The sequence below is a fragment of the Pelecanus crispus genome, chromosome 5, assembly GCF_030463565.1.
Source record: "Pelecanus crispus isolate bPelCri1 chromosome 5, bPelCri1.pri, whole genome shotgun sequence".
NCBI classification, from domain to species: Eukaryota; Metazoa; Chordata; class Aves; order Pelecaniformes; family Pelecanidae; genus Pelecanus; species Pelecanus crispus.
The window spans coordinates 74058116-74071042 of NC_134647.1; the positions used below are offsets into that span (position 1 = coordinate 74058116).

Sequence of the window (12927 nt, forward strand, 5' to 3'; positions counted from 1 at the left end):
TTAGTCACCCTAATATGAAAAAAGGACAAAAAATGGAGGTGGGAAGTTAGAACAGCCTTCCACAGGCCAAGGTCAGCAAGTTACTATTGACTGTTCATAAAAGCAAGTTAACTTTACCTTAGTCAGTAGAGACAAGTCTGTAGTAGTAACTGATGTGTTTGTTTACCTTGTACATACAGGGGTAACTTGATATTAACTTCAGGTTGCCTTATCTACTAATATAAAATTGTCCAAATGCATTGTCAGGCATTAAAAGTCTCTGCTCACTGTCTCTTTACATTTACATGAAAGGCTTCTCAGCTGCCGATGTCCCATAGCCTCCTCTGGAATTTAACACCACTAACATATGAGTTCAGAAACTTAACAGGCTGGCCAAGAGTTACCTGTGACACAGTTTAAAATTGAAAAATATTTTCCTTATGCACCAGCCATATAATCATTGGCTTCATACTGCTGTCCATTTACCCCTCTTATTTGCAGCGCTGTGTTTTTAGCTCTAGTTCTTCTCTGGCAGGCTTAGGAAAATACTGGCATTTACATTCAGACAGAACTGACCCCTCCTACACAGCACATTAGCAAGTACTTAAGGTTAGAGGACACTTTCTCTAGGACTCTTACAGGTGGCTTTTTAACCAAAATGGCTTTAAGTGCTTCACAAACTTCAAAACCACTTTGATTTTATACTAGATATAAAATTATCCAGATGAATGGTATGTCAGCATTTTCTTACTTTGGAGCTAGAACTGTCAACATCATTGCCTAAACATGAAGTGGTCAAGAAATGTAACTATATTTCATATATCTATATGGGTATGAGAGCAGTACCACAGTATCACTTCAAAAGTTTTTGTATTGATGTAATAAATGAAAAACGTTTAAGAAAGCTTCCCCCCCCCCTCCATAGTTTAATATATTTTTTTTATTGATCCAGCCTTGAACGATGCTGCTTATTTGGTAACAATATCAGGCAAAAACAAGAGCAAGTGCCATTCTGCATTCCAGTATGAATCATTCAGTAAAGTTGTGCAATATATACATTTCATCCAGCTTCTGACATTATAGGTCATCATGCCAATGAAAACTTTTAACAATACAATAAAGTCCTTCAAATGGAACTGTTTATGAATGTAATTCAAGAGACCAGACAATTTAATTTCTGAAATTTATATCATTCATGTCCATAACCATTTTACATTTCACACTTCATGCTCTCAAACATTACCCTAGAGAAGACTAAATCTTTTTGTCACATATACTATCAAAGACACTATCCAGGTTTACAGAGTTACAGAAGACTATAATAAGATGTAAAATTTAGTAGGTAATAAGTTATGACATTTGCTGACTAAAACAATATTCAGTCTACACTAATGTTTGATCCATTCAAATACAATAAGTATTTGGATGTTATATACTACCCATTTCATATACTTACAGTGCAAAATAAGTGAGAATTTTTTTCCTGAGCATTTAGGAAATTAAAATCCTTTTTCTTTGCCATTGACTGCAATCCATTTAAAATACACTCCCCATATACCTAGGCTTGTCGAGACTGTACAATTAAGTCAGGCAAAAGTTTGTAGATCTCAGAAGCCCAGTCAGGAATCAGAAGGGTTATTGAACATCTCTAAATTTGTCCTAATTTTTCAAGTCTAAGGATATAACAGGATTTTACCTTATAACAAAAGGTTCAGAAATTACATTTTTTTCTATTGACCAAACACTCCAAAATGTACAAATCAAAATGTGCCTTCCAAAACAGAGAAAGAGCCTCTATTTAAACAAATGGTAATACATATTTCAACTTACTATTCTGTAGTTAACGTAATGCCCAGTGAGCTGTGCCTCCAACAGACGTAAGAGAATAAAACTTTTAGGAATGTATTTTGGGCATTTTGTAAGGAAGCTGGATTCCTTACAAGTTCATCTTTTTCTCAATAGCTACAGACCATGAGTTTCTAATTCAATCTTCTCCTCTGTTTGCAAGATATCAGGTTCTACTAGAGGAACAGGTGGTCTGAGTATAATCTCTGGACCTCCACCATAGATTGACTGAAGAAAATTCCATGTTTCTTCAGATATTTGTCCAGAATCTGCACCTGAAAACATTTTTAAAATTTTAATTACTATTTAGAATAATTCTTTCATGATTTCTTTGAAGTCCGTAACAGATACAAAAAGAAAAAAAAAATCAAATTTAAAACCCTAATCTGAATTTTGTGCTTTATCTTGCACCAACTACCAAACCCAATGGCATATTTTATGTTAACTTTGTATTTCTTGATTGTTACAACTACCTGCTCTAAACTATCCAGTACTTAACACACCTCAAGCATAAAACACATGAAGGTTCTGTGATAAACACCTTATCTGATACTTATCAATCAAGCTGACAACTGGTAGCTCTCAGTACACAGGAAACAACGATTCATATTCATGTAAGGATATGCAGTCCCATCAACTACACAGTAAAGTTCAAGGACTCAAGATTCTTTTTTCATCAAATAAATTAATATTGTCAGTAAATAACAAAAGTGTGAGAACCACAGTGAAATTCTCAGAACCCCAGAGAGAAACCACTATTAGGACATTAACAGTCCCACTGATGCTCCTTGTATGTAGCACTGACAGGTCATCCTGATTTCTTTTCTTTCACTGATTAAAGTCTTTGCTTATGATTCCATTCCTCTGGCTAGAGGTCCCTCCCTGTCTCAGGTCAGCATCCAACAATCTTTTCTGATTTTCCATAACCTTTTGTAGTGGCAAAGGGCAAGAGAGCATCAGCGCATTGCCCCTCTAGGTTTTAAACATGAGGATCTGTCTGATACAGTTGAAGTGATTTTTTCACAGTAACCTAGGCAGAGAGGACAAATTTCTATTCTATCTGAATAAACCCCCTCTGTTCTTTAAGCAACTAATTAAAACCTGCCCTACAGCAAGTTTCCCCCAATATCCTTATTAGATACTATTAATGTGTCTTGTTAAGCCTAATTTCAGCACCCTCCTACTAAAAAAAAAAGTGCGCCATAACAAGGGGACTTCTCCCCCTACCTCCTATACTTTTCTGTCCTCACCACCTGCTCCAGTGTGCCTACTACTGCACTTTACGTATAAAAAGTTCCAAAGAGGAAGGGTACAAAGAGCTGCAACATTTGTTTACCTATGCTACCCCAGATGAAGCTTTGCATGGTTGAAAGTCATGATGCAGATCCTGTGCCAGTACTAATGACGTTATGCCTCAGTTTTACTCATTTAGGTTCAGATACTCAAAACCCAACTCCATCTCTGTAGGCACAGGAGTAGATCTTCACTCCCTTATCCAGATTTCAGCTCTTCTAACGGTCAGGTTTAACTGAACAGGCACAGTGAACTAGCACACTGGGATCAGGACCACTGGGTCACAGAGGTATGTAATACTGTATACTATTTAGCGGCGCTCCCACCTCTTCTCTCATGACTTGAGACAAATATTCCATAGCCTGTTCATCTTCATTTCTACCCAAGTTCTAATTTGAATCAATGTAGCTGAAGTTAAGTCAACAACTGGCTAATTTGCTATCCGTTATTGATTCTAAAATGATTTTTTTTGCTATACATCAGTCAGATGCTTTACACCTTGTATTTGAATTCTACATTAGTGCTTAAATCATTAAAACGTACTGCAAACCTCATGAGTGCAAGAACTCGTTCTTTTTTAAACACGCTTTCGACATTTTACAATTGGTGAGGGTTACGCAGGGCCTAACGGCCTCCAGTGAACTGCCATTGGTAGGCCCACTGTATGCTGCAGCATTCAATTGGGAAAAAATCCAGTTAAATAAAGGTTAATCTTAATGCTGAATATTTTTGTAAGCTGAGCTACAATGAATTTAAATATTCATAGGAAGTCTGACCTCTTCATAAAGCAGACTGTGTTAGATTTTTTTTTTCTCTGTACCTACAGATTTCAAGTAAGTGGTATTAAGCATCTGACTGTGATGAATAACAAACAGATCTGTATCTTTGCACCCTAGAGAAGTTTTTGCAAATAAGTTGGCAAATAAGTTGCAGAAAAATGAACAACAGCATTTACTTACTGTGGTTTATTTCCCTGTGTCAGAAGTAGTTCTCAAATTAGGTTTCAAGATTCAAATAACTACATGCAGGTATATGACACAGGCTAAAAGCCAAGCATCTCCCAATTTACGTTAAGAAATCCAAATCAAACCAAGTGATACAAAGCCAAAGCACAGTTTCACCATTTTAAAGTTACTCTACACCTCCTTCTACACCCTCATCTGTACTTGGATTAGTTTATTACAGATACTAAATCTCTATTTTAAGAATAAGCTGCTTCCCTGAAAATGGGCACAACAGATTCACAAGGAATAGCCATTTTACTATAACAGTTGAAAAAAGAATTGATAATAAATTTTCCAAACAAATACATCATGAGGGGCCCAAAGCTGCAGCAGTATTGGATACCTACCTTGTTTTAGCACAGCATTTCCACATTTTGTTACTGCAATCTTAGCATTATCAATAGGACCAGGAGGATCTAGTGGGACAGAAAGATGATTACAATTGGGAGAGCTGAAAACAAACGGCAGGTTGGAGGTGCTGTTTTTCAAATGGAAGGAGAAATAGCTCATTTGTTTACTGCTTGTTCTTGTACTGCTTAACAGTACATTCTAAGTTGTTAAAAGCTAAGCAGAATTTTAATTAAGAGCAAGTTTTTTAAAGCATTCATGATTATTGTAAGTCTTCAAGCAATGTAAAACACAAATTAATCCTGACTCTCACCCTTAGCAAAGTTGTCCTAGAGCAGACTCAGACAAAATTGTAGAGCATTTTATCAGTGTTTCCATTTCAAAACTTTAGAGGCACCTAAAGTAGGCTAAAGTGATATTATTATAGTTGTTACTCAGTTATCTATGAGTTTAGGCTGTGACAGCGAGGTCACCTTTCCTCCAGAAGCTGTAGCATTATCTATCAGTTTGCACAGCAAAATCCATCCTCCCTTGTACTTAGATCCAATTTTCCTGCTGCTGCTAACAGCAAACCCCCTTCTTTCCACAACTGTCCCATTATCCATTCCTGTGAGTTATTTGACTATATTCTGTAATTTGGTTCCTGGATCTAGTTGTAACCTATAAAACCTGTGTCTTAGATGTTCATTTTAAGAGCTTTTGTTGCCGTTTCTATCTGTTCTTCCTACAGCCTTCTACCAAAGCAGAAACCATTTACTTAAACAGTACCACTACCTGACAACAAAAAAGAGAAGATTACCCACGTTTTGAAATGGAGCACAACTTACCACTGTCTTTACCCTTTACAAATCCTTCCCATTCTCTGAACCATTGCATACTGATGCAGTAAAATGTTGATGGAGATTCTTCTTCTTGGAATGCTCTATTAAGCTGAAAGGAAAAAGAATCAGTGTTTTTCTGCGTTTTTTTCTTTAAATTACTGAATTCTTTTAACCCCTGTAATTATTAACAGCATAATATTACACTGCTACAGAACATTTTAAAGAACTACTGACCATCAGAACAGTAAACACCTGATGAATTCCTGAGGTGAGCTTTTGATGTAGTGGTAGCCTTCATATTAAAAGATGATTTATTCTTTACTTGAGAATTCATCTATTTTTTTCTTGAAAACAGCAACAAGTTCTTCTTAAGCACAAGTGCTTACCCATCAAACACTACTGAATAATTACTGTGAAGGCTGAACTTCCAAGTAGCAAAAGAAAGCAGAAAGCTTATTTTTGTAAAATAAAATGAAACAAAACAGTCTTTTAAAAGATTTGCTCCATAATTTTATGGAAGGTTCTTTGTGTGATGAACTATATCTTCATCTATGTTTGTTTTTCCCCTAATACTTTAAACAGATGCCAGTACGACTCCAAGCAAGGCATGGTGAACTAATGCACTGGGACTTTTCATGACTTTTCTTTGCTTCAGTTTAAAAAACATGAAATATTTTTTGTTCCTACTATTTTAAAATTAAAAAAAAAAATCATCACACCCTGGTTTTCTGAGTTTCTGTTGCAAGGCAATGTAAGTGACAATAAATTACAAAAAACAGCTAAGTAAAGAGTCTCAGTTGCATTTAACTAAATTTGTTTCTATCACTGTAAAAAAAAAACCATCTTTTTTATAAATAAGATTTTAGGAAGTTCAACATTTTATTCTTTTTCAGAGACTACAGATCTTTTCACAATGTTATTAAGAAACATACAAAAAGTCACTTAAACCTTTTAAACCATTATCTTTTAGCTCTGTAATAATATAGCTATACTTCCCCCTTGAAGCCATGAACCTAAAGCATCAACACAACTTCTTAAGATTTCAGATAGAATGAGTTTTACAATCATTCCCTAAAGCAATCTTTATAGAGGATAACAGAATTTTCTGTCTTCTAACCAGTAACAATACTTGCACAACAGTGCATATATAATCATTGTTTATACTGGAAAAATACTGATTGCTAAAGCAAATGAGGTTGACGCAGTGTTGTTAATAATAACTACTATCCAGTGGTAACCCAGACTAAAGAAAAATCAATTACTAAAAAGTTCAAATAGCAGTTAAAAATATGGAAAAGCTGACATAATCTCTGAAGTGTGATTAAAGCACAGACAGAACTGAAACAGCTGCAATTCTATTTTTCTCCCTCTGGTGAATTAACGTAGCAGAAATGGGACTCCAATATCTCTGCATTTGTTTTCAATGAAAACTTCAAAACACATTTTTGGTTTAAGAATTACAAAATCATTACTACTAGTTATTTTACCAGACTCATGCACATAATCTCTAGCTCATGGAAAATATAGTAGCTGCTTGACATTACTTTTACAGATCCATTACAATACTAAGCTATTTGCCTCACACTGAATTATTTATGTTTGTTTATGTCTCTAATGATATTTTTAAAATTAGAACTAGAGATGAAGATTATGATTAAATTTTTGCTGGCACAGTATTATTGCACTTAAACCTTATCAGATTGCACAGAACAGATCACTGGCAGTATATAAAGAACAACTGCTCATGTGGCTGCACTCTGTTTCCATACTATAAAAAAGCAATTTAAGAAACAGATTAAATATTTTCTCTACGTACATTTCCATATAAACACTTATCTGGCATATCACAAGAACATTACTGTTGCCAATGGGAAAGAAGGGATTCTATATAGGTATACAGATATTTAATAAAGTCCATTTGTTACAGGAATCACCTACGCACTTCTGGTAACCCCTTGGGTCAAGTAATGAATATCAGGTGATATCAAAAAGCAGAATGAATAAGTGTTTACTTTTTTACCCGAATAAACATTTCCAATTCATTTTTCCTTCTTTTTTCAATTCTTTCAGACTCTATTTGGCAGGTGTGACAAACATACAGATGATTAACAGCTGGTCCTCCTCCATACCTGCAGTAAAAGTAAAGAAACCTTAACCTTGTGGAAAATACCATGTAAAAAGATCATGCACCTGTATACATTGCAAGCGTCAGCTTCTTCTAACATGTAACAGAAGTCTGATACATGCCAGTCACACTGATCCACAAATGCCATCACTTATTTTCCTAGTAATATTTTGTACTCCATCCTAAGATATAACCATCTTCCAAGTTCTGACTGCCTAAACCCAGTACAAACCATCTCAAACTCTGCTGTATCACACACTTCAAAAGGCATTACTATGGGCAGAACACATCAGTGGGCAGGTATTCTGTTCTATATACACCACGTGTGATTTTATTGAAGGCCTCTAAGAAACAGCTTATGGAAATGTTCCAGCCAGTTCTATCTTAACCACATTCCTCCATGCCACTGCAGGCTCTTCATCAGTTTGCTACCTCCTTGACACCAGCCTCCCAGCTTGTTTATTATTTTGTTCTTAAAAAGTTATTCTCCATGACCCTCCTCTCCATATTTTCCTTGTGCAAAAGTGCATACACGGAAGTCCTCAGGGGCACCATTACTGAGAAGCACAGGAGATAGATATATAGATAGATACACACACACACAGAGTGATATATGTATCACTATGAACATGGGCAGCATTTGCTAGCCTGGAAACTACAAGCCTGATAAAGAAAATATTCTTGAATGACTAGCAGCCTTAACAGATGCATTTACTACAACAGAAAGGCCAGGTTTAAATATGCACTGAGATAAGGACATTCCAGGTTCTACTTCCTAGTTGAATAATTATTTTTGTCAGAGCTGTGTTCTCTTCTGATTTTGTTTCTCTTCTAAACCCTCAGATTTTATTCCAAAAATCTTACATTAAGGGAGATAAGAGAATACTCTTAACTATAGCAACATGAGTTAAACTTCAAAATATGAAAGTGCTTAAACAAGAGTTAAAAATAACTACATTTACTTAGTGAATAAAATTAAGCAAAAACCTGCCATGGAAGGCATTGCTTTTTTTTTTTTTTTTAAACTTTTAGACTTGTATGTTTGTCAGTTCATAAAAATCATTTGGGATGCTATTTTTTTTCCCCAAATACAGAAGTGCATTTTAACTGCATGTTAAAGCATTATTTCAGTACAACAGCACTTGTACATACACGTTTTTTGGTACATACCCAATCATCCCAAAAAAGACATTTATTTCATTGAATGGTCACCTGCCATTTAAAATGTACCTCTGAAGATGACACTTTGTCTCTAGACTGCATTGATCAGTTCACAAGTTTTTAACTGAAATAGGTCAAGCATGGATGATACTATGTTATCTCGAAGCAACTCTGACCCCAAGATATTTGGGATTGAACAGGAGTAGTGCCATGTGAGCAACAGAACAAATGTGTTTGGGACATGGATTAGCAATTGGCATCCTAGATGAGTATCTCCTTTTCCTTAATACTATCTCCGTAAAAATGAGCTTCCACCAATAGTTGGCTTCCTCACCCTAAATTCTCACCCACTGCAGCCACTATACTCTCCCATAATTCCCAGATAACAGCAAGACAAAAAGCAAAACACGGTTGCTTCAGAGCTACTCTGTGTTGAAGGGTGCATGTGCCAGTCAGGAAGCCAGACAGAACAGACAAATGTTTAGCAATAACAATTCATACCTCTTTTCTACCTAGTAGATTACTGTCAAAATCTGAAGGACCCTATCACCTCTGGGACTTCGACCTATCAAATGACTGAAATTTGACATCTTGTTAAAACACTTATAAAGAACAGAAATTAATAGAAGTTTAAAACCACTTTCCTTCAGATTTAACAAATATTTCTGCATACAGAAAATGGATAATGCCTTTGTTGGAAAAAAATTCAATACACCTAGGAAAGTGGAAATAAGCTGGAAATAGTATTGTTTCTATTTTTCACTTGTGTCCATTGAGACTTGAAAACAAAAACACCCCAATGTTTTAGCTATAGTGCTTAGGTGGCAGGAAATTAACAGCTAAAAATATTTAATGCAAATGCAACAGAGTCCTTAAGGTCATGAACAAAGCTCTTCTGCAGCTTTTTGTTACTTTAAAAGGAGATGCATCTTTTAAGAATCCCTCCTTTATAAGGAAGCACTTAAACCTGACCTACATTAAAAAGCATGGAGTAGTTATACGGAACGCTTAGATATAAGTTATTTTGAAGCAGTACTGGCAGCTGACGCTATGGATTCAAAGCCAACATAAAAGAAAAGCTGTCTCCAGCCAACAAGAGAACAGGAAGCTAATACAGAGAGCTCTTTCAAAACACCTCTTGCAAAGTGTACTTTTGCTGACCTACTTCGTGTCATTTTGTACATACCATATATGTTTACTGGTTTAATACTCAAGTATTATCCCAGTAACACACTACTTTATGTAGGCTTTTAGCACTACTTTGCACAAGCAAATTATACAAATCAGCCGGTTGCAATCCCTTCACATAGCTTTGTGCCTAGAGTATATATATATATTTTTCTAAGCCCCTAAAGTCTGTTGTTGCTGCTTGGCACATGTTTGCTCTCAAACCGTATCACTGCATTTTTTCCAGTTACAGTACAAAACTTACCTGCTATACAGATTATCCCATATATTTTGAGGTAGCATTACAACTAGGTCCTCTATGAAGTTAGCTTTGTGTGGAGGAACACCTGCAGAAGCAACCAAAAAAAAAAAGAGACTTGTGGATTTTATTGGGGGGTTGAGTGGGGGGGTGGGGGGAAGGACGAGACTATGTTAGAGGTCTCATAATAAAAAAAAAAAAACAAAAAACCAAAAAAACTTTTCAGTTAATTCAGAGAAATCATGTGAAACAAATTTTACCACAGTATAATCTATTACTGTATGTAAAGAGACCACTCTAATTTTAGTCTTTATGAGGCTGAAGAGTTCATAAAAAGCAGAAGCAAACTACATGTAAGATTAAAATTAAAGGGCTAGAATACTTTTTAGATACTGATTGCAAAATGCTTCTGAAGGTATACAATTAAAATGTTAAAGACTGATTAAATACTTTATGCATGTAAACACATTAGCAAAGTGTCTATTCAGTATTCACGTATTTGCTGCAGACCCTTTGAATTACTTCAAACAACATGAATGCTTGAAAGTAGTGAAACTTTGAGGGAGGCAGAAATAGGGGCTTGTAGCATTAGAAGCATTGAATTGAAGCACACGGTAAGCAGCAATGTGCTATGCAGGAATTCTTTTGAATAGGGAAAATCTAGTAGTTCAGGCACTCATACAAGAGTCAACTGCCGTAACGCTGCAAAAGGAAAGCCACAGCCACAAGGGCTGACATACACACTCTGCAATTTGCTACAGGGGCACAGTATTCCTATGTTAAAAGTTTGATTCAGCAACAGGGGCAGCACCTCTAACTGCTAATCTAACACAGCTGTATTTTTTATTAGAAAATAGGTATAAGAAAACCACATAGTAAGGATTTCTTGGCATGTTAGCACTCAAATACGGCTATTTCCCCAAATATGTTTTACTTAATGTAATCCTCTCATTTTTAGTAACAATCTAGCACAATGTAAAATTTTTATACTCCTATACAAAATATACAGAATTACTACTCTATTTTCACAGTGCTGTCCACTGGATACTCTGCATCAGACCAATTTCTTGTTCTGCAGCTTTTAAACCTTCTTGTTGCTTCTAGCACATAGCTGAGAAAAAGATTTACATTGGCAGACCAAAGTACTAAGAATGATGATAAAGTGACAGGATTTTAAAAATAGGAACATATATATTTAGGAAGCAAGCAGATAAGCCAAACTGTTCCTCTTTAAGAATCAAGAAAGGTTATTAACAAAATCAAATGTGCAGAGAAAAGAAAAAAAAACATTAGGAGAACTTCACACAGTATAATTTCCAACTAGTCAGCTACTAAAATGAGAGAAATAATTTACTAGTTATAGTTACCATTTACCTAAGAAGTTACAGAAGTTATAATGTGAACTTACTTTATTCAAATTCCTTTAATTAAAACAAGTGTACATCCCTGTATAGGTACAGGTCGACAGACAATGTTTTTCTAAATGATACTCAGTTACAGTCTCACCTCCATGCATACAGAGAAAGTCATTATTTGAAATTGGTCCTGGCTCTGCAAAAGTCTTGAATTTATTTAACCACTGTCTGGAAACATAGAACTGTAGAAGACTTGGTTCCATCATATTCAGTAGACCTGATATCCTCCGTCTCTCTCTCTGTGCTTCTTCACTGCTTTTTCTATTACCGAAATAGAAATCATTAAACAAATATATATCCTTGTGTACAGTGAAGATAATTTACTTTGTAAAAAGAAAACAGTACTTTCAAGTAAATTACCTGGGCCGTGTCTATACTTCAAAGTTCTGCTAGCATGAAGCAGTTGACTTAGCACGTGAGAAAACTTGCACCTTTCACGCACAGCCAGAACCACCATCTAAATGCATGGCAGGAACCGAGACTGTCACATTACAGAACGATGCGTCACAAGAGTCAGTACAGTTAGTACAGAGCAGGAAGGGCAAAGACTACTTGCTCTGCTAAACCTATGCTTGTCTTCAGCTCTCTCAAGCCACGGCACAGGTGTTACCATGCTTACAAGGAAACTTTTGCCTGCTTAGTTCAACAACTCAAAGACCCCTGGCACTTCCCATTCAACCTGCCAGCCCAAGAAAGCAAAGAGCTGGACTGCAACAGAGACAGCAGACTATTCTGCAGCAGACTATTCTGCAGAGGTGCTTACTATCACAGGAGAAAGAGATAATGCTCTGCCCATCTGCCCATTTCCTCTATGCACAGAATCACAGAATGCTTTGGGTTGGAAGGGACCTTTAGAGGCCATCCAGCCCAACCCCCCTGCAGTGAGCAGGGGCAGCTTTAACCAGATCAGGGTGCTCAGAGCCCCATCCAACCTGACCTGGAATGTTTCCAGGGATGGGGCCTCCACCACCTCTCTGGGCAACCAGTTCCAGTGGTTAGCATCTTTGAGCTAAAGCTCTGCAAGCTGTACTCCTTGGGCAGATGTTCCTCACTTACCTTCAGAAGTAAGGCTGAACAGTAAATAGATAGGGTAATTGCCCTACTTTTCCTGTACCCCCTACTTTTCTCCTTGAAGCTGTTGCTGCTGTCCAACTGGAAGCATCTCTGCTCTACTGTTTTTAGATTGAATAGAATCTCTCTTCTCCAAAAGAAGGTTTGAACCATTCACTCCACCCTCCAAAACCCTGACCTGAAACGTCACTGAGCATCACACAGAAGCTGGGCCACCCCAGTTAATTTACAGAATCCAAGTTGACTCAAATAGCTGATAGAAAAGCTTCAGGTAGACCTAATGGCTATAGCAACAACGCTATTTATAGTGCAGCAAAACAAGACTAAAAAAGAGTAGGAAAAAACACAAATGCTATGAACCCAATTAAAATACATTACCTGTTTAAATTCAGATAAAAATTATTTAACAAAAACCTTAGAAGTCTGAAAATTAAATTCA

General features: G+C 36.3%; 1 protein-coding gene across 6 annotated transcripts in view; it reads right to left on the bottom strand.

Annotated features, from left to right (window-relative positions):
• Positions 1–335: 335 nt before the first annotated feature.
• USP33 (ubiquitin specific peptidase 33) overlaps positions 336–12927 on the bottom strand; it is a 44166-nt gene continuing 31574 nt past the window's right edge. For 3 of the 6 annotated variants that reach the window (XM_075711123.1, XM_075711122.1, XM_075711124.1), the window contains 6 exons: positions 11509–11678; positions 10009–10090; positions 7311–7419; positions 5297–5399; positions 4469–4537; positions 336–2099 (listed from right to left, as the gene is read on the bottom strand). In XM_075711123.1, the coding sequence (XP_075567238.1) occupies positions 1942–2099; positions 4469–4537; positions 5297–5399; positions 7311–7419; positions 10009–10090; positions 11509–11678 (691 nt within the window). In that variant the 3' untranslated portion in view covers positions 336–1941. Of the gene's footprint in view, positions 2100–4468; positions 4538–5296; positions 5400–7302; positions 7420–10008; positions 10091–11508; positions 11679–12927 lie in introns of those variants that run through there. The other 3 variants (XM_075711121.1, XM_075711120.1, XM_009482849.2) reach the window with 3 other exon arrangements.